Source organism: Thermobia domestica, chromosome 8 (genome assembly GCF_964235325.1).
Source record: "Thermobia domestica chromosome 8, izTheDome1.hap1.1, whole genome shotgun sequence".
In the NCBI taxonomy this organism is placed as follows: Eukaryota; Metazoa; Arthropoda; class Insecta; order Zygentoma; family Lepismatidae; genus Thermobia; species Thermobia domestica.
Genome location: NC_137461.1, coordinates 268,765,723 through 268,789,230, shown reverse-complemented (window position 1 = coordinate 268,789,230; position 23,508 = coordinate 268,765,723). Strand labels below are relative to the sequence as shown.

Below are 23,508 nucleotides of genomic sequence, written 5' to 3'. Positions count from 1 at the left end.
AGAAATCAAGAGTAAGTGTTGTATAGATATACTGTCCCCCTCCACTACCACTTTAAAAGAGTAACGTCTATAAAATCCAATAATATTCATGGCCTGGTAAAAATTCGGAAAGAACATGGCCCGCTCTAACAATACCAACTCCTCCTCCACTCTTTCTTCTACATACCATGGCTCCAATTTGTCGATACAGCCCCCCTAGTACATTGAAACTCTCTTCTTCCATGGTGAAATTGAAAAAGATTATGTAATTCACGCTACTTTACAACAATATAAAGAAAAAAGTCAATAGAAAACACGTTATAAAATTTACTTTTTGAGGCTCGTTTTGGTGCCCCTTGACTATGGTGCCCCAGGCAGTACCCCGGCCCTTGGTCCGTCCATGCAGAAATCGTAACTTACACCTTTTACAAACCACACGATTCACGCGTTGTCTGCCGCTACAGATTTCCACTACTGCCTACTTTCGTCATGTACGTTGGTAAGTCCTTGAAACTTTCTGCAATACTCTTGTACACATTCGTCACTTACTCATGGACGATGAATTGCAACTGTATTATACCCTTCCGCCTCGAGGAATTAAATTATATCATGTAGTACACACTTGGCGGGCGCTTCGATTGCACTCAATATGTTATCACGCATACAATCGAAGAGCCCGCCAAGTGTGCACTACGTGATATAATTAAATTGCAGAGTCTGGCCATCGGTATAGGGGATGAACCATATTCAATGAACATTCCCCTTTACTCATTTCGTCATCTCACTTGATCCTTCTTTGGTGGCTTAACGGAAATTTGAAGAAGAAAACATTTTACGTTCAGTATTCAAATCAGGATATTTATAAGACTATCGATTATACAAGCATATGATGAGGATAAATAGCCTTGTTAATGGCGCCCCTAATCATTCATTCAATATAAGCACAACTAGGACTTAAATAAGTATATTGTTCAAGTAGGATACTTAAACAAAATCCGTTTTTCTGATAAAGAATTTGGGTTTCGACACCATCGAAGTGAGTGCCCTATATGGGAGAAATATTAATTGATATGTAAAAGCGAATATTTGTATAATGCAACCATGTTAGTAAGTTTCTGTATGCGTGGTATCTATAATCAGGAGTAAATAAAATAAAACAAACTATTTCAAGAATTTTTCCCCTCTTTCTAATTCATCAGTATTCTTTGACTACGCTGCTAAATGTGGCACATGTTAATATGAATTTTTCTTCTGTAAAATCCCATACTTCTAATAAAACACCTTTTCACTCAACAAGTTATGAAGGTCTAATTTGTTAAATATATTCCTTTCTAAAAAAACATTACTAAGTATTCAATAACATTCATTGAAAATAATCTCCAATATGTACTTTTTCTATATATCTTTTTGATTCAACATAAAAAGGAATCTCGACCATTTTGTGTTTGCTCCACTGACTTACTGCTTCCACCTACATTTGATAAATGGGTTAGAACATACCTTTGGTCAGAATACTCATACGAAACAAAGACATCTTGTGAAGTATTATACTAAAAAATTGTTTTACATGTCTAAGATTATTTCTTTCAAAATTATTACATTTAAATAGGAACAAATCCAGAATACCCACACCCACAGTAGAGATAATGGGACGATTTAATGGATCTCGAATAAAGACTGTGGATTTAACGAACATAATTGATTAACGTAGCAAATGTAGTTGGAAGAAGTAGTGGTAGATTTAGGCAAGCTTGTGGTCCTAGGCAATTTGTAACCGGTAGCCCCCCGTTCGCCACTACTCACCTGATAACGTCTTCATTCACTTGTCAGCTGTAGTGAATACTGGGTCAGTAGTTTAGTAGATGACGTCACGCAACGCTTTTTGATCAGTTTGAGTATGAACTATGAAGTTGTTTTGACAAAATTTGGGTTTGTTATTTTAGAGTAATGATGATGAAATGTATCAAACCAAAGTAAACGTTATAATAATATTTTAGAGAAAAATGTTCCATGTCAATTTCTTCTTTTGCAGCCCCTTTAACTTATGCGGCCATAGGCACTTTGCTTTGTTTGCCTGTTCGAGAATCCGACGCTGGAAACAAGAGAAATTGTTGAGACAAAAGATTTGACCAGATTTTTTAAAAGATGCAGTAGGAATTTAGACCATTGATTGTACGAAAACAATATTCAACGGAAAAGCAGCTGAAGCTTGAGGCATTTTTCTTCCTTTTAATACGTAGATGTAAGTAGTATTTTGAAACTGGAACGTTGTGTACATGGAACATTTTACAATTGCATTACAAAACACAATTTCAAATGTAGTATCCTATTTTGAATATTGTTCATAGCACCATTCACAACTTAACGGACGTCAAATTTTTACAGACACCCTTCACTTTAATTAGTGCGTTCAATTGAGTGTTTATTTACTCTGTTATCAAATGAAACAAAGATGTAAAATACTGTTTCAGTTTTTATTAACTTATTCTTGCTTTACATACGGTAATTACTGAGATACAATATCATCATAAGAAAACAATTACTTGTATAAGAAAGAACGTTACGTAACATCACTTTACTAATATACAAAAATGTTTACTTTTACACAATGAGAAAACAATAAACGCGTACAAAAAATTCAATTAGGAACTAAAAGTATACACAGTTACAGAATAACTATGAACTACATAAAATAATAAAATATTTTCTATTTGTAAGGCTGTATTTTGATAACAGCTTCTTAGCATGATGATTATAAACGAGTTTCGCGTCATAAAGAATAATTAGGTAAGCGATACTAATTATTTCTTATTGCCAGGTACTTACAAACAATTTCTCAAACGTAGTTTTAACATTACAATAGCTAGCAGGCACAAACTTGATTTATCACGAATATTCCATCCAAAATTAGATTTTTCGTCACAAATTGTACTACGTCATTAATACATTCTAATAATGATGAAACAGTATTTAAATATAATTTTAACGAAATATTTCAATTCAGTCTTTTTTAATTACGTACATATCTAGGATATTTTATTGCATTTTTAGTATTAAAAAAATCATCTCAAAAAGTAAGAAGAATATGATTCTTCGAGATTACCGTTTAAACACTCTAGTAAAAATATTTATCTGAGAAAACTGGGTAAAAAATTTCACTTTGTAAATGTTTTTTTATAACTGTAAAATGTTTGATTTTTCTTGAAAGTCAATTTATTTAAAACGAAAACTTTATTGAATTAAATATTAAGATTTCCATAATGAATATCACGTTACAGTCAACGAAGAGCCTGTGCTATGCTTCCTGATCGTGCTGGTAGAAAAGCTAATGAAACATCTGTTGAGGTAAAAATAATGAAATAAACACGGCTTTACATGGTCACTTGTGTTTTTAAAATGAATAAAAAACACAAATTTTTCATATTACATTAATACACGTGGTTCTTAACTAGATTTCATAAAATAAGACAAAAATCTACGAGGCACTTTAATTTTGTAATTTCTTCTATTACCTGAAGAATTGTTATATCACGGTATATAAATTTGTTTCGCATGAAAATTTTTTTTTTTTCTTATTATTAGTCATTATAGCACCAGTCATAATCACGCAATTCATAGTCATGGAAATATATAAAATTTATGATGTCTTACGTTAACAATTTCAATGCAGAATTAAAAGCTAAGATCAAATATATATATATACGCATAAATAGAGGGAAATCTATGATACTCTCTCACACACACACACACACACACACACACACACACACACACACATTTTTTCTTTTCATGAATTCTTATTATTCATAACATGATACAAAGTGCTTACATAAAGTCTAAAAAACAATCCATACTTTGCTGAGATTCTTTTAGGTTGGAAGATAGGTGTATTTATACGAAAATACTTTCAACACCCTTGACACTAAAGGTACAAGCTTTTAATGTGTATCCATTTTCTTGAATACGTTGCAGTAAGCATTTATACTACATGTAATTTATTTATTTTGAGTAGTAGTAGTTTATTTATTAAAAAAATAGTCATTTCTAATTAATTCATTTTTGGTTTGTAAGAAATTTCTGAACCAGTTGTAATCGGTTGAAAATTGAAGTAATAATTCCATTTGTTTCTACAAAATTGGATATCTTATTCACTTCTGGTTCAGTATTCACTTCTAGCTTAACAATTCACATATGACATATATGTTGTATTTCAGATTTAGAAAACTCAAAATAGTTTTTTTTTTCTTTTTTTTAGGAAAAGCATTTCTGTGTAATTAATAGATGAACACAACAATGTAATATTTTATTACCACAATTTTTTCTGAAAATTCAAGTGGACGCAAGAAAACTATCAACGAATATTTTTGAAAGATAACTGGTATCAAATTAAAAACAATTGGATTTATCTGTATCAAATTATTTACATGGGATCTTCTTTGGTTAACTAATTAATTTGGTAATTCTAAAGTGGTCAACTTTTACCATATACGAGTCAAAATAACGTTCTTTCACGTCTTTGCCGAATTCCTAGAATTTTCATGTGATTTTTTGTTAGTTTAATGAATTTGATAATTATTAACAGTTTGTACTAAATTTGAAACAAACAGAATAGTTCTTTACATTCTGTTTTTACAAGTAATTAGGAATTTCTTCCATTAAGTGTATGATTAACACCTGTAGTATCCTGAGCGACAATACGTCTTTTTTAATTAAAAATTTGTTCGCATCAAGGGATTTTGATATTAGCGACATATTTCGCGAGATTAGAATTAAAAAACTATTTACAACAAGTATTACAGCTATTTATAAGCTGTAAAGATACCAAATTTATCATTTTTCTTAAAGAATATTAGAGCACTGCTCGTGAAATTTATAACAAACTTAATTACTAAAAAGTACTTGTAATAAGACAGTTTACTACAGTCCATTTTAGAAATTAAAAGCAAAAGAGATATTTTATATGTTATGGATTATAGCAGCAAATGTAGATAAGCATTATGCTTCTGGTTCTAGAGTGGTAGCTTCAGCAATTGAATTTTCATCTTGTTGATGATCGGATGGGTATAATTCATCTGGACAGCAGACACCAACGAATCTGTAAGGAGTTAGAATTACTGTGTTTAGTATAAATTTCATCCACACTGAAGACATTTTAAAATAATATTTGTTTTCACATTTTTGCTTAACATACAACTTTATAAAGCTTATCTTCGTTAGTTTGTAAACTAGCGAAGTTGAGGAAAGACCAGTGAGTTTACCAATTGCGGGAAGAATTGTTATCCATTGATTTAAACAAATCTTTACTATAAGTACACACTACAATTACTGAATCTTTAACTCTTTTTCTTTGATTTTAAGTACACACTTTAATTACTGAATATTTAACCATCCTTCATTGATTTTAGCAAATCTTTATTATAAGTACACACTACAATTACTGAATCTTTAACCGCCCTTAATTGATTTTAGCAAATCTTTATTATAAATACGTACTATAATTACTGAACTTTTAACTGTCCTTCATTGGTTTTAGCAAATGTTAATAATAAGTACAAACTACAATTACGGAACGTTCAGCCGTTCCTTCATTGATTTTAGTAAATCATTATTAAAAGTACACACTACAATAACTGAACATCCAACCGTCCTTCATTGAGTTTAGCAATCTTTATTATAAGTACACATTACAATTACCGAACGTTCAACCCTTCCTTCATTGATTTTTGTAAATAATAATTATAAGTACACACTACAATTAGTGAACGTTTACCCGTCCATCCTTAGGAGCCATATCTAGGGAACCGTAAGTCATAGAGAGATACTTTGCGAATTTTTCAATTTTGAGCCCTCCATTTTGAGCATGTCTCTTCGTAAAACAACATATTGTAGAATGTTTTAACAGAACTCAAAACATGTGGAAAAAATTTAATACTCGAGAAAATTATAAGTGCATAGATGTATTACAAGAATTGTTTAATGAGTATAATCATAAAGTACTTAGAACAATTGGTATAAAGCCTGTAGAAGTTAATAAGAAAAATTAATTCTTTTTAAGTTCGTTTTGGTAATGGTCTTGGAGCATTCTCAACTGATTTTTTATCTAATTTTGAAATTAACTTGAATTTTAATCGTGCTGATTTCTGTTTCTACGGCAATTAAACTATTAATGCTTCCATTCATTTCAAAGACGAGAAACGAAGAAAAATAAGAATGCTCCTTTTAAAACTCAATGAGCTGATAAACCTAGATGTTACAGATTGTTAACAAGATTTAAGTGTGTATGAGGAAACTTAGAGAAACACAGTAAGTGGCAGCTCTGGAGAATTTACGTTTGCACACTCTTCTTGATTATTTTATACGGATAAGGTAAAAGTATAATGTAAAAGAAAGTAATATTCTAAGCAAAATTTGATACCTAGATTTTTGAAATGGGTGTGGCTATTAATACTTAAATCTTCAGCATACTATTAGCGTGTAAATAGTTGTTCTATTTAATTATTATCAGTAATAGAATAATGCGTTCAAACGACTAAAAGACACAAAATACATCCTTTTTACCTTGCCACTGAGGAAGGAACCAGCTGAGAGTTCCGAAACGTCAAAATCTTTAATTTTTCAAGGGAGGATTCATTGGTAAGTAGCCATTTTTTGTTTGTTAATTTTGAATATCCCCCCCATGCGCCCATGTAATTATTATCTCTCTACATGTTTACATAAGCAATTATTTTAATCTTTTTACCTGTCTATTTTGCAGAAGAAATCAAGGAAAGATCCAAAATCATCTGAAAATCCTTTCAAAACGCAATGGGGTAGATGCCTACAGTGACCGGGAAGACCAAGTGGTGTTGAACATTTGTCATATTCAGTATTTGTCTGAAAAGAAAATTATATTTAAATAAACAAATAAATAAATACCTAAAAAAATTATAACTGTAAAGTCTGGATTTTTTTAAAAAAAAATGTATATTTTATATATTGTCTGTATACAGAATATTGCATTTTTTTTCTGTTGATGATTGCGTGTCTATATTACAGAATGGTTTAAACCAGTGATCGCCTACTAGTAGCTCGCGGGGACATTTCCGGTAGATCGCGTTAACGCTCTGGTTCGCTAACCTTGATTCCTCCACTGAGTTGACACTAACGACAGGGAACGCAGACGACAAAAGCTTGTTTCTGAGGCGCAACTGCCATTATCAGCCTCATCTCAGTTGATTGTATACGGGTGGGGTTGTGCACGTTATGTTTTTCGTGCGTATATTAGACATTTGATAAACGTTGTTTTTCGTGCGTATATTAGACATTTGCTAAATGTTATGTTTTTCGTGTGTATATTAGACATTTGCTAAACGTTATGTTTTTCGTGCGTATATTAGACATTTGCTAAACGTTATGTTTTTCGTGTGTATATTAGACATTTGTTAAATGTTATATTTTTCGTGTGTATATTAGACATTTGATAAACGTTGTTTTTCGTGTGTATATTAGACATTTGTTAAATGTTATGTTTTTCGTGTGTATATTAGACATTTGTTAAATGTTATATTTTTCGTGTGTATATTAGACATTTGCTAAACGTTGTTTTTCGTGTGTATATTAGACATTTGTTAAATGTTATATTTCTCGTGTGTATATTAGACATTTGATAAACGTTGTTTTTCGTGTGTATATTAGACATTTGTTAAATGTTATGTTTTTCGTGTGTATATTAGACATTTGTTAAATGTTATATTTTTCGTGTGTATATTAGACATTTGATAAACGTTGTTTTTCGTGTGTATATTAGACATTTGTTAAATGTTATATTTTTCGTGTGTATATTAGACATTTGCTAAACGTTATGTTTTTCGTGCGTATATTAGACATTTGCTAAACGTTATGTTTTTCGTGCGTATATTAGACATTTGCTAAATGTTATGTTTTTCGTGTGTATATTAGACATTTGTTAAATGTTATATTTTTCGTGTGTATATTACACATTTGATAAACGTTGTTTTTCTTGCGTATATTAGACATTTGCTAAACGTTATGTTTTTCGTGTGTATATTAGACATTTGCTAAACGTTATGTTTTTCGTGCGTATATTAGACATTTGCTAAACGTTATGTTTTTCGTGTGTATATTAGACATTTGTTAAATGTTATATTTTTCGTGTGTATATTAGACATTTGATAAACGTTGTTTTTCGTGTGTATATTAGACATTTGCTAAACGTTATATTTTTCGTGTGTATATTAGACATTTGTTAAATGTTATATTTTTCGTGTGTATATTAGACATTTGCTAAACGTTATGTTTTTCGTGTGTATATTAGACATTTGATAACTTAAATAGTTTGATTTCATATTTACTAGAAATGTAAGTTTATAGACAATAAACAAATGTAAGAATTTTTTTTAAATGGCAGTTCTTTTGTTTGGTAGCTCACAGTAGGACTTAAAAACGGTACAGTATCTCAGAAGCTCCAATAATTTGGCGACCACTAGTTTAAAATTATTAATCAAAATATATTTTTCTTGATTAACCTTTCTATAAATAATACGCATTTACCTTCTGCAAACTGTGAGCAGTTGTTATTCCTGACAAACATTGGCATAAACCGAAGATTATTAATATGTGAATTTTCTACGGTACTTATCAAATAACAACTACTACCTGCTTAAACTGCAATATTACATCTACTCCCACTCAAAATCTTTGATAATCTATGTTACCTCTCTTCTTCTTCTACTACTTTCTATTTCTTTTTCTATTTCTCAACCGAAAAATCGTAAAAAAAAAAAAAAATTGTCTCTAATAGTTCCATATATCTATCCTCCCAAAACATAAGTTCTTTGAGTCAAAGCATCCTATACTTTTGTCGTACATATTACATAGAGCATTTTAAAATGTTTACCTCCCAACTTCTTAGTTTTCTCATGCTTACGTGGCATCTCCCTATAATGCTTGAGTCTGACTAACAGCTTGTTATTATCAACGTGTTCTAACTAAATAATAAGCATTTCTCCTTTACTGTAGGATAGAGATACCTGGATTGGAACTTCTGTACGAGGACAAGATTTGGATTCATTGTCAAACTGTAAGTCTATACCTCGTATGATTTCAGTATCTTGGTTTCGTTTGATTTGAGTTTAGTGTCCCTTTGAAAACAGCGATGCTATATGAGACGTAAATCTTTAGCTTAACATGGGATCCATTCGAACGACATGAGCTTCCGCTGGACACATATGTTTGGTGCTTGATAAACTAAACAAACTTCATCATAGAACAGAGAAGTACTCCTAAGAGAATCTTAAACTTTCCATGTGTGCTTATTATCAATAGCACGAGATACTCGTCTTTATATAAGCAATGAATATTTTAAAATTTCGAAATTTCAGATGGAAGACATGAAGACCTTCGTTCTCGAGGTGAATATTGTAAATTTCTATTTTAAACTTTAAGTACACTTGAAAGGATGTTCTACCTAAATATTTGGTTATTTCGAGGTAATGAAAGTTTTAGATCTATAGTTTTAAGCACTAAGTCCTCACTCCCCAGCAAAAGAAAAAGAGTGCAATAAACACTTCAATAACGGCCGAAAAAAATGTTCCTTTTTTCGGGGGCTACATACATAGTACTGAACGAACTAGTGCTTACTATATAAAACAAACATTTAGTTCATTACTGCTTCGTAGAACGATAATAAGATACAGCCAATACCTGCTGAATCTTATGGCAGTAATATACCAGTAAGTAAAAAGCAGTCACAATGAACACATAGCCTAGTAAAGTTAATCATTTAAAATTGTAGAAGTCAAAATTTGGATCAATCTTGATTCAACGTAGCATATGGCGAGTGTCTAAGGCACATATACCTCCACAGGCTAATCAGGACCTATCAACCATTCTTAGAAGATCAAGATCTTGTGTACTGTTTTGAACCACGAAATTTCGACGAGGTATTTTGCAACAGATCAGCGAACTGAATGCTGTTTCCTGGACTCTTCAAAAGTTATTATTGATGCAAATTGATTGACTAATCAGTTTCAAATCTTTGCTTCATATATATATATATATATATTTTTTTTAAAAAAAAACTTCAAAACTTTTGCTTAATATTTTTGATCACTGTTTATTTTTTTTTTAGTTTGAAAATATTTTGAAAAGTTATAGTTTGAAAATTTTGGTTTTAAAAAAATTAGTTTGAAAATTTTTGGTTTGAAAACTTTGTTTGAAAATTTTGGTTTTAAAAAAATTAGTTTGAAAATTTTTGGTTTGAAAACTTTGTTTGAAAATTTTGGTTTGAAAGTTTTCAAACTAGATTTTTTGGTTTGAAAATACTTAGTTCAAGATTTTGATTTGATTTTTTTTAGTTTGAAAAATTTGTTTTTAGAAGTCTTAGTTTGAAAATTTTTAGTTTGAAAATTTTGGTTTGAAAAATTCTTGGTTTGATTTTTTTAGATTGAAAACATTTTTAGTTTGAAAATATTGATTTGAAAAAGTTTTTAGTTTTATGCTTTAAGGATACTCCATTGACAACCCATACAGAATTTTAGTATCCTAGCATGTATAAAATTCAAGAGAAGCTAAGTACTTTATATTCAACGAACTTATAAAGTTCGTTACTGAATTCTCTATGTCTGTGTGTGTGTGTGTGTATGTGTGTGTGTCTGTTATTTATGACTTTTTCAATTTTGAGTCCTCCATTCGATAGGGCATCCAAAACTATCTGAAAAAGTGATGAAATTTTTCGCGTCACTCGTATCGTTCCCGAGATATTGGCCAAAAATGGTTGATTTCCGGAGACTTAAGGAGCCATATCTCGGGAACCGTAAGTCATAGAGAAATCATATTAGTGTTAATCAATATCTAAGAGGATGATAAATAATTTGGTACCAAATAGTAACCCATGGCCACTGGCCAACTGTCATCGTTCTCCAAATGTTGAAAAAAAAAAAAAAAAAAAAGCAAGCTCGACTTTCGGGAGATTTACGAAGCCACACCTCGGGAACCGTAAGTCATCGAGGGATTATATTTTTCGAATTTTTGCGAGAAAGAGAAGATGCTGATAAAAAAAATTACTTTTACATGTAGGAACAATCAACAGTTATCCTTTCCGCTTCATCTCTCCATTCTTTTTAAGTTCGTTCTGGCAATGCTCTTGGACTATTTTCAACTGGTTTGTTATACACACGTATCATTTCATAAACGCACTTTTGTTTCTGATTTACCATGGTTGCTCACTAAAGCTGAGTTAAACGCTTCTTTAATTATGCCAACCTATATGCCAAATATATGAACATGGTAGACTGGATGCCAAATATATGAACATAGACTGGACGCCAAATATATGAACATGGTAGACTGGATGTCAAATATATGAACATAGTAGACTGGACGCCAAATATATGAACATGGTAGACTGGATGTCAAATATATGGTCATAGTAGACTGGATGTCAAATATATGAACATAGACTGGATGTCAAATATATATGAACATAGACTGGATGTCAAATATATGAACATAGTAGACTGGATGCCAAATATATGAACATAGTAGACTGGATGCCAAATATATGAACATAGTAGACTGGATGTCAAATATATGAACATAGTAGACTGGATGTCAAATATATGAACATAGTAGACTGGATGTCAAATATATGAACATAGTAGACTGGATGTCAAATATATAAACATAGTAGACTGGATGTCAAATATATGAACATGGTAGACTGGATGCCAAATATATGAACATGGTAGACTGGATGTCAAATATATGGTCATAGTAGACTGGATGAACATAGTAGACTGGAAATTAATGCAATACAGACTCATCATTTCTTAGCACAACAAAATTTAGAAAAATAACGTCAGAAAGAGGTACTATCATATATTACCTCATTCACTCCTAGTTGGAACTCTTCTTGTGTGTCATTGTCACCTATTGGAAGATAAATGCCACTTTCATTCAAGACTCTTGGAAGCCACTCAAGGTCATCAAGGCTCAGCAGAGTCAAAGCTTCTTCATAAAAAGAAAGAAAAAATAATTTAAATACATTCTCTGAACGACATGCATTTTTTTTACAACAATATGTAAGCAGAACAATGAATAAATGTTTACATAATTTTTATTTATGTACAGTTTCAAAATGGAAGATTTGTAATGTAAAAACACATGCATTTTACATACACTTATACAGCGCCGTCCATTGGGCACATCTACACCCTATTCTATTAAATTGAGGACATAATCATAAGCATATTATAATTATTAAGAAACAGTAATCACCGACGAGACAACAGAACACATGATGACCAATAAATCAGTATTCATTTAATATTGAGATTGATACTGGATATTTTTTTTCAGTAAATTATTATATTCAATCATTAGGTAATGAGTTGATTCATTAATTCGTGTCGTTTGGAACCAACTGATACATTTCTTGTTTGAGGGTTGAACAAGTCAAACAATGGATCACTGATGCATTCCACCGCATTGTTCACAATCTATTCCCAACGTTTATGCTGTTGTTGGATGCCTTTACGGGGAAAACTCGGTGGTTTGGATGCATAGAAGTGATCAATGAAATTATACAACTGGTCATCGTTTTCGAAGGATGGTACTCTGTAGGAGCCACATCTAGGGAATATGCCGGATGACGAAGAACCTCCTATAGAATTTGCTGAATTGCAAGGGTTGTCATTGGGTCACATATGGTCTAGTGTTCTCAATGTGGACGATGATGTCAAGTCGTTTATTCGGTCTTTTTTGTTGAAGTACTGAATAAACACGCCGGAGTTTATCACAGTACAGAGCAGCAATGAAGGTACAATTATGAGGTAGGAGCTTTTTCTGTGGATAATCCCTTGTATGTCCTTTTAGAGACACAACAATGTTTTCTTGAGATGCAACTCCTATTTGGTCTGTCTATTCCCTTCTCTGCTTAAAATTCTCGTACGGCCACAATTTCTCTCCTCCGCAACAATGATTGAAAGAAAGGGCTGATGTTAGTGACAAGATTGACGATGGTGGATTTATCTGCACTGAGTTCAGATCTTGTTATCTGAATGAGGCAACCACGAACCCAATTTTTGAACCTTTTTATACTGAAGGTTACATACAACAGCTGCCTGTTCACTACCCGTCTCCTTGGCCAATCCCGTGTGCTTTGATATTGATCACGGTGGACCAAGTCGTTCAAAAGGTCTTAATGAAAGTTAGATGGGTGACCAGAACGTGACACATTGCCTGGGTCAAAATTTCCAGTTCGGAATCTGTCAAACCATTTCCAAGTGGATCTTTCAGCAATAGCGTCCTCTTAATATACTGGACAGGTTTGCCTGAATGTCTATACGGCTAGAACCTTTGTTGAACTCGTACAGGAGAACATGTTTCAATTTGACACTTCAGACCCCGAAAAACGAAAATTGATTAGCCCCGTAAATAGTACCTCACATTACTGATAACATAGCTACAATTTGGTACATTCCACAGTATTGCCATCATCACCAACGTCTGGCAAAATATTCCTGAAAATGAACAGCATGAATAAATAAACCCAATATTTCATGTGTATTGTAAAATGTCCTTATGAAAAAAAAAATGGCCCATAGATTTGAAGTCAGCACACCGAAATTAAGTACGAACACCTGTTTTACCTTATGCCGCAAAACGAAAGTTTCAATTAGCAGGCCTGTGTTATAACTACTTTATGCAAAATCATCTATCCAGCACCTATCATGGAAGAAAGTTTGATCATTGAATAGACATGACATAAGCAGCTCATGAAGAAACGCAAAATGCATGCAGAAGAGTTTGACTTCTCTGTTCCATTAAACGTAAAAGGAATAGTTAAGTTCATTTTTGCAAAGCAAAAGACATTTAACAAGGGAAGTTCGGGAGAAAGCACTCGCCCGCAGAAAAACTAAGCATGCCATTTGAAAGACCAATTCATACTGATTACAACAAGCTAATAAAATTCCTGTGTGGTTGAGATCTGTTCGAGAGATTCAACGTTAAATGGACGATTGCACCTCCTAGCGACCTACCGTTATTATGCGGTTTTAATGGTTTGAACTTGCTGCTGCTTGACCATTGGGGTCCATTCACAGACAAATTGTCCATTGCAAGTTGGATAACGGATGGCAAAGACGTAATGGTTGAGAATATACCAAAGAACTGCACACGATTTGTACAACCGTTTGATGTGTTTCGATTCCGACCAATCAAAGATTGTGGCGGGAGATTTGTACATAGTATGAAACTTCTTCATCCGGACGTTATGATGTACCAACGAAGCAACCAAATAAAGTTCGTCTCTATGGTAATGAATCAGTTCCGAACACCGTGATACATTGAATTGTTTCAGTTCGCGTTCCACAAGCCAGGTTACCGAACAAATTACTGTATATACCTTTTGAATCACCTGTTGAATTTGCTTTTCGTTTTGGTTATGCGAACTGTTCCCTTGATGGATGAAACTCAATGTTCATGGTGCAAGGAAGTCTTTTGCCTACGTTATTTCTTCATAGAACAGAAGAACAATAGTGATCAATTTTCATCTGTAACCTATTATACTTGAACATTATAATGACTAATTTTAACTAAGAAACCCGTTAGTTATTGCAAAATAGTTTTTTTTTTTTTTCTACCTCCGATAGATTTCAATTCGTATATCAATATTCGTTGCTAATAATGTTGTACTTAGCGCGTTTTAATGCGCATATACTCATTTTTCACATAAAATTCCAAGCTAAGTCTCTCGAACAGTTCTCAACCGTACAGGAATTTTATTAACTTGTTGTAATCAGCATGAATGTTGTCCTTTAAATGACATGCTTAGTTTCTCTGCAGGCGCGTGCTCTCTCCCGAACTTCCCTTGTAAGTAATCACAAGGGAAATTGATGAAATTAGAAATATTAGAAATCTCCTTTTATTCCAACAAGAAAGATAAAATTTCTGTTATAAATCAAGTGACTATGGTAATTATCAAACATAGTATCAGAGATTAGGAGTAGTATTTAATCACGAGTAACTAAAACATAATATCTACCATCAGGTTCTTCTGTTGTTTCTGGCTCTGGTACATCTGTGACTAACTCTGCATCTGCCTCTGCCTCTTCATACTGTACTGTTTGAGGAACCAGAGAAGGTCTGTGTGCTGTAGGTCTGTATGGTCTGGGTGTTGTACTAAGTGCTGGTCCTCCTCCGAATCCTCCTAACATCAATCCGGGGGCAGCAGCGTTAACAGGGCCTGCGAAAGATGTCTGATAGAGGGGACCACCTAACAACGGTGGCGGAGCCGCTGGATAAGATGCAAATGCCCCAGCTGCAACAGCTAATGGAAAAAAAGAAATAAACATATCAATTGTTGTTTCAACATATTGCCAGAATCTCTTATGCTATTGTATTTAACACTGAATGAGCTATGAACTATAGGTGAGATGCAACAAAACAAAGAAAATGTATTTATATTATTGTTTGAAACCGAAGCACACTAAAACACTATGTAGAGAGCTTTCAATTCTTCAACAGTTCGCCGACAAAATGTAGCAGAGAGGAAAAGAAAGGCAATACTAGAGAGAGAGAGAGAGAGAGAGAGAGAGAGAGAATTCCGATCTTGTGTTACTCTCAGTCAGTTTTTAATGTTCATATTGCCATATCTAAGGAGGAACTCTTGTGATATCTTAATATCGGACTTCGGGAGTACGCAGAAACATTAATGAAATATCTTCATGAAATAGTAAATGGAAATTAATTTAAGATCGGAAACATTACTTCAGGAACTATTCTCCCTGCATAACCCGGAATACCCACCTGTTCTATCTTTCCCGCCCTAGGTTGGCAATTATACAGAGATCACTTTTTTTTTTTTTTTTACAGAATACAATTGTTATAATCATTCAACAACTGATATGGACTTTTTTTTTCGAGCTATCCAGTTTGAAAGAGCAATTAAACAAGTTTTGGCGAAATAATATTATCTTTTTAGTATTTGTTGACATTGTTTTTTTTTTTTTCCCTATTTGTTAACATTTCTCTGTGTAAAATGGCAAAGTTATGCTGTATCTGGAATTTTTTTCAATAAATAAATATGAACGTAATTTATTTACTATCATAACAAGCATCAAAATTTAGAAATTTGTGCCTATTTGCAGAGATCTTTCGCAAATAAATGAAATATGAAATGAAACCTTTAAGTTTTATGTCCTACCGTTATGCCGGCTAGGCTAAAAGAGACGGTAATGATTAGAAATGAATGAAATGGTGGAATGAAGGAAGTGGGAGAAAACGGGAGAACCCCGGGAAAAGTGACGCACACGGTGTTTGTTTATCACAAGGTTTACTTGACGCGAGCTGGGATGGAACCAAGGACCTCATGATGCACCACTTTTGCAAATAAGTACAACCATATCTGTGGTATTTTTACATTATTTTCCGTATGACAATATGAACATTAAAAACTGACTGAGAGTAACTCTCTCTCTCTCTCTCTCTCTCTAGTATTGCCTTTCTTTTCCTCTCTGCTACATTCCGTCGGCGAACTGCTGAAGAATTAAAAGCTCTCTACATAGTGTTTTAGTGTGCTTCTGTTAGTTTATTTAAAGCATTTTGTAGACACCAGTGGCGGCTGGTACTATATGTTGCATGGTTGTGCAACCGGATATTTCTTTAATACTAAAGATATTTTTAAGTATTAAAGTAGTGTATCAGTAAAAAAATAAACCTTTGCTCTTGAGCGCAAAACAGTATTGATGCATTTCTAAAAAAAAATAATTTAAAAAACTGAAAGAAAGAGAGTGATATACAAATCCAGTGGCAGCAAGCGTTGCCACTGGAAGCAGTAACATTGAGCATATGGCAGCGAGCTCCTATCTCTTAACATGAGGAAGTGGATTTATTCTTGCATCGCTGCTATCCTCCCGTATTACGCGTTTGCAGTTGCTATTTCGTTGCAACTGGTATGAAGTCAGCTTCTGTAGTAGTTACGAATTCCTCCGTTTGGCAGCGCTTGACTCAATTGATAGGTTGAGTGAGATATAGACGCTTGGAAGAAAGAAGTTGGTCACCAAACAGAAACTCGCAAAGAGCAAATATGCGTCTGGTGGTAGCAGGGGCGGATCCAAGCTGAATATTTGGGGCAGGGCAGTCGTTCGAAGTCAATAGATTTTATTTTACATTTATAATACAAAGGGAAAAATTCTTGGGATGGATTTTATTTTTAAAATAAAAAATATCCTATTCTGGGGGGGGGGGGGGGCGATTGAGAATCGAAGAAGAGAATGTCTTACCACTGGTCTAATTCTTATCTGTGTGTCGCTCGTGCACATGATCCCGTGTTCAATTTCCGGCGAAGAGCATAAAAAATTAATCTCAAATTATTCACTTTCAATACTCATCTGTCTTCTTTAGCCTAAATTGCTGGAATGTTAAACTATTTTTTTTTTTTTTTTTTTTCATTTTCGAAGGAAAACATCTTATATTTCATGCTTCTTTATAAGAGAACAGCAGACAAAAATACGTAGTTACTGAAAATGAACTCTTTGTCCCTTATATTCATACAAAGAAATGCTAACAAAATGCATATTGTCGGAGAAGAGAGATGTTTCTGTACCTTAAAGAAAATAAAGCGGAAAATATTTGCAGTAGCGATGCTTTCTATTCAGAAAAACTTAGCGAGCAGCATTTCAGATTTCAATGAAGTCATAGAAGAATTTGAAGCTCGAAAAGAACGAAGAAAGACCTTCCATTCTAAAATAATGCATAGTTTACTTAATTAAATAATTTTGTTTAACTGTGTGCATGAATATATGCATTTTTCTGTTTTTTTTCTTCTTTTTGCTAGCTCATCCGTGGCTAAGCGGTTAGCGTACGCGCCTTTGGCGTGGGAGACCCGGGTTCGATTCCCGGCGGGAGCTCATGTGGTTCGGATTCCATGTTAATCAGTAGGTCCACGTCTCATATAGCCTCGCTGCTGAACGGGACGTTAAAATCAACTCAACTCTTCTTTTTGGGTTAACGATATCATTCATGGGTCACAGCACATGCTATATATTCGATTTATCTCTTGTTCAATAACATGAACGTAGAAGTTTTTGTATATAAATAGTGTATAAACGTACATTGATAGTGGTTGTTGGAAAAAAAGGGAATAACTTATATATTAAATCAATATTAGAGAATACACTTTAATCAATAAATATACAAATGGAGCTTATAAGGACTTTCCTCTTCATATTTCCTGAATATTTTTTGGATAAGACTCAAGAATGCTGGGGGGAGGGAACACTTGCGCGTAACTACATACCTTTGACATTGCAACATTGCAACCGGTACTTCTACAGACCACGAACCGCTACTGGTAGACACTATCTGGCTCAACGGTCATTAGTTTATTTAACAACATTTTCAAGATGCTATCTGGCTCAACGGTCATTGGTTTATTTAATAGCATTTTGTAGATATTGCCTGGCTCACTTTCTACATTTTTGATACTCTTCGTTATCTGTAAATTATTCACTAAACTTCAAAAAAAGTTGGAGTGAACTTAAGGAAAAGTCCTCATGGTACTCACTGTATTATATATTTTTGTGTTACACTTCTAATACCATGCATTTGATTGTTTTCCACTCATGTATCTTTTCTTTCTCAAATGATTTAAAGCATTAGTTTAAAAGTGTATACAAAAGCTAGAGTATCTGTTACTGAAAAATCCCAATTCAAGCAAGTTATGTTGTAGGAAGAAGTATATATACTTACAGGCCTGTGTAAAACTAGAGAAAGAGGAATTGGTGTTCCAAGAGACCCATGTAACTCTTTTCTTTAGATTGTCTACGGAGTTTTGGTCTAGTACCATGAGGAAAATAATTTGCTGCTTTGTGAAAGATGAGAATTGAATATATATATGGAATGAGACATTGTATACAGAGATTAACTGGTTGGACTGACAACAGGAAAAAGACACAAAAGTATCAGTTAATAAGGAAGAAAGTGTTTACATGAAATCAGTTTTTAATAAAGACAGGAAAATTTCGTTCAAATAGGTAATGATAAACTAGTCAGTAGTGGCGTACCAAAGAGAAGAGAGATTAAAGGGTTGTAGTTACTCCTCATCTACCACCACCATTGAGTCTTTCATATACTGTTGAACAGTTTTCTTAAATCTTGGAACTGCAACCGTCTCTCTATGTAGAGAAGGGTTAATTTATACATATGATATTATATCACTTTCAAATGTTTCAAGGATGCAAGTGGATTACAGTATTCAATTTGCTCAGCTTTAAAATAATATTGGCCTGGATGTGTTCTTATGATATCAGTGTGACATTTTTGCATCAAATTCTCAATACAAAAGGCAATTGATTATTTTGTCTGAGAACATTTATGAGAATTTGAGGTAGATATATTAATATTGACATGGTATGAACATATTCAGGTCAGTATTTTTTATCTTTAATATGTATTATTTATATTCAACTAGTAACTATACACAGTTTCAAATTACTCTATAAAATGTATCTGGTAAGGCAATTGTGAAACACACATTTTCCGATAGAAATATACGAGGATAAGTCAAAAACTATATGCAATAAAGCTATAACTTTTCTTATATTGTTAATATTGACATCTGTCCTCGTTTATTTTATATTAGGGTCGTCAAGTCTGGGAGGCTTAGGTGGGCGGGTCATGTAGCTAGAATGGAAGAAAGTAGAAACGCTTTCAAAGTCTTGACTGGAAGACCAATCGGAAAACGACCATTAGGAAGACCTAGGCGCAGATGGGAGGACAATGTTAAGATGGATCTCGCAGAGATAGGAATACAAAGTAGGAACTGGATCCATTTAGCTAAGGATAGAAGTCAGTGGAGAGCTTTTGTGAACGCGGCATTGAACCTCCGGGTTCCATAGGCCATGGAGTTAGTTAGTTAGTTTTAGTCCTCGTTTATTTTATTGCTGTGCTGTTGTGGTCATGCAGTGAAAGTTTGATCCTAATTTCTCCATTATTCTTCCTTTTGTTGCAGATAGATCATGGCCACTCATTTAGAAGTTCGCACCAAAGAGAAACAACAAGCAATTATATGAGTTTTGTGGTCAGAAGGTGTATCAGCGGCCGCAATCCATCAAAGACTTTCGGTACAATACGGGAACAGTGTCTTGCCGCAACGGAGTGTCTACGAATGGATTGAAAATTTTAAAAATGGTTGCACAAGTGTTTCGCACGAGGAAGGAACCGGAGGACCGTCCAGGGCCAGAAATGATGACAACATTGAGCGTGCACGTGACAAGATTCTGTTAGACAGACGAGTGACTATAGATGAAGTGGCACATCATCTGGCCCCTCGTAAGCCTTCGACCACAAAAACCGGATCACTACTTGTTGTTCCTCTTTGGTGTAAACTTTTAATAGAGCGGCCACAATCTATTTGCAACAAAAGGAAGACAAATGAAGGAATTAGGATCAAACTTTCATAGCATGACCAGAACAGCATAACAATAAAACAAAAGGAAGACAAATGGAGGAATTAGGATCAAACTTTCATAGCGTGACTAGAACAGCATAACAATAAAACAAAAGGAAGACAAATGGAGGAATTAGGATCAAACTTTCATAGCGTGACCAGAACAGCATAACAATAAAACAAAAGGAAGACAAATGGAGGAATTAGGATCAAACTTTCATAGCGTGACCAGAACAGCATAACAATAAAACAAAAGGAAGACAAATGGAGGAATTAGGATCAAACTTTCATAGCGTGACAAGAACAGCATAACAATAAAACAAAAGGAAGACAAATGGAGGAATTAGGATCAAAATTTCATAGCGTGACCAGAACAGCATAACAATAAAACAAAAGGAAGACAAATGGAGGAATTAGGATCAAACTTTCATAGCGTGACCAGAACAGCATAACAATAAAACAAAAGGAAAACAAATGGAGGAATTAGGATCAAACTTTCATAGCGTGACCAGAACAGCATAACAATAAAACAAAAGGAAGACAAATGGAGGAATTAGGATCAAACTTTCATAGCGTGACCAGAACAGCATAACAATAAAACAAAAGGAAGACAAATGGAGGAATTAGGATCAAACTTTCATAGCATGACCACAACAGCATAACAATAAAATAAGCTAAGACACATATCAGTACGAACAATGTAAGAAAAGTTATAGCTACATTGGGGATAATTTTTGACAAACCCTCGTATATTGTACTTGAGCATCACAACAGTCATTTTCCCTCCTGGTTCTTGCCTAAGTAATCATAATAATAATGATAATTCTTCTTTTTAGAAACCTAACATCATTCTATTCTTTTCATGGACTGACATTCTGCATACAAAAACTATATACATACTTGTTTGGCCACATCATGATGGTGTTAGAGCAACTAATATATTTTACAGAAATTTGGAAAGCAAATATTTTCTCAGGTACACATACGAAAGAAGAAAATTTGTTATTGTGGGTATTTTCATGACAACACTTAAAAAAAAAAAAGTTATTTCTTCAACTCATTGGACATGAATGTTATTTTGTGTGTTAATAAAGAGAAAGGATAGCAAGAAGATGTTATCGAAACGAAAGAACCACATTAGTCTGAGGAGCAATTATACTACACCTACGCCTGTTTTGTTGAACATCACGTTAACTCTCGGAAGTCCAATGGGGTACATTTTGTACCCCACACTTTCAAATTTGTTTCTATTTCCTGTATTTTTTTTCCTGCGATTTTGGCTGTTCTTTTTCTAGCTGAATATTTTTGGGCCTTCTGCATTTTCTACATGAAAGCTCCGGTGAATGTAATTATTGAGTCCATGCATAAGTTCATGCAGTTTTCTTTTGGATTGGCAACAACGCGGCGTGAAGCGATTGTTTATCGTTATTCCGTTGTTTTACCGTAGTTTGGAGTTTGTGTTTGTAAAACAGGTTTTCTTAATTTTAAACATATTATTGTGTATATTTCAGACAAACTAATATGGAATGTCAAGTTGAGAAAAGTTATCATTTCCGTCACCTTTTACTCTTCGAGTATAACCGAGGATCCAGTGCAGCAAAAGCTGCGAGAACAATTTATGCAGTGTACGGGAATGAAGCAATTGCTGAAAGAACAGTACACAAAAGCTTCTCTTGACCAATGGCTAACAAATTTCTTCCAGTCAAAACCAAAACAGTTCTACAGGCGAGGCATTGAACTGCTACCTAAACGTTGGCAGAAGTTCATAGATAGTGGAGCTGAATACATCCTGAGTGATTGAGTTAATACGAGTGACAGTCAAACGTGTGCAATGTATTGTGACACTCATAGAATATGTTAATGTTATGTCTATGTTGTATTTGTATTTGAATTAACAGAACAGCAGAATAAAAATTAAATATAAAATATAAGAACCGCACGAACTTATGCATCGACCCAATAATTATGGAAATAACTGGAAATTTGTACTACCACGGTCCAAATTGTACTCCTATAAGCTTCCATGTAAAAGTTTTATTTTTTTATTTTTTATTTTTTATTTTTAACAAGTAGCTCTGGTCTTTGTGATATTAGTACGATGTTATTCACCAGTAATGCAAACATTTGAGAACTTGACAAAATTTAATGTAAATTGATATTTCCTTCAATCTTTTGCATTTTTGTTTCTTGCAGTTTGCTTTTCTAGGTCCATACATTTTATTTATTCAACAAAATCTCTTGTTATCATAATTACCTTAATTCTGGTTTTTGCTTTTCAAAATATTGTATCATATTGTTTGAATTTATCAATAGTATAAATAAAAGCTGTACACGCAAACAAAATAATAATCTTAATGCTTTTCCCCCAATATTAAGATAAAAAGTAAGTTGGAGTACAAAATGTACCCCACTGGGCTTTCGCGAAACAAAAGGAACTTGGGATACTAAGGCTTAAATATTAGGTACTATCTATCTGTAACTCACAGATAGGTTGATCAGAAAGGTACAGGAATATCTTAGTAGTATAAATTACTTAGAATATTCTTACTTACTACAAATGTTTGAATCTACATAATAAATACTGTGTGTTTTATTTCGCTTATCATTTTTATTACATTCTTTGATCTTACTTTTGTGTTACGTTTGTGTTACTTTTCTTAGTAATTATATCTGAAATAGAAGCATCACTTATTTTATATTTCCTTTCAACTCTAGTATACTTTTTTCTTACTAATCTCGGCTCAAATTAAGTTTGCAGTGATGTCACCAACAATATGGTGTTAAAAGAAGAGTACCATGCCACTGAGACTCAGCGTTGCCAGATATAAGCAAAAAAATTTTCATGGAAATAGTATTCCTGAAAGATGAACAAATAGCAAATGCTAGTCACAGTGTTAAACTGGATTGTGTATTTATCAATTAAGTTTTAATATTGCACTTTGTATCAGTATGTAAAACATTTTATGAGCCAAATAGCCCCGCTAAATACGCCACTGAATTAAAGTAATTCTTTCTTTAGAAACGAAACTGAATTAGCTTGCAAATATTACTGTACTACTTGTTCTGCGCTGTCAAATTTT

General features: G+C 33.3%; 1 protein-coding gene across 4 annotated transcripts in view; it reads right to left on the bottom strand.

Annotated features, from left to right (window-relative positions):
* Window positions 1–2,434: 2,434 nt before the first annotated feature.
* Window positions 2,435–23,508, bottom strand: part of LOC145693615 (inter-alpha-trypsin inhibitor heavy chain H4-like) — an 88,763-nt gene continuing 67,689 nt past the window's right edge. For 3 of the 4 annotated variants that reach the window (XM_081769768.1, XM_081769765.1, XM_081769766.1), the window contains 4 exons: window positions 15,023–15,307; window positions 11,864–11,988; window positions 6,719–6,852; window positions 2,435–5,074 (listed from right to left, as the gene is read on the bottom strand). In XM_081769768.1, the coding sequence (XP_081625894.1) occupies window positions 4,975–5,074; window positions 6,719–6,852; window positions 11,864–11,988; window positions 15,023–15,307 (644 nt within the window). In that variant the 3' untranslated portion in view covers window positions 2,435–4,974. The remainder of the gene's footprint in view (window positions 5,075–6,718; window positions 6,853–11,863; window positions 11,989–15,022; window positions 15,308–23,508) is intronic. The other variant, XM_081769767.1, reaches the window with a different exon arrangement.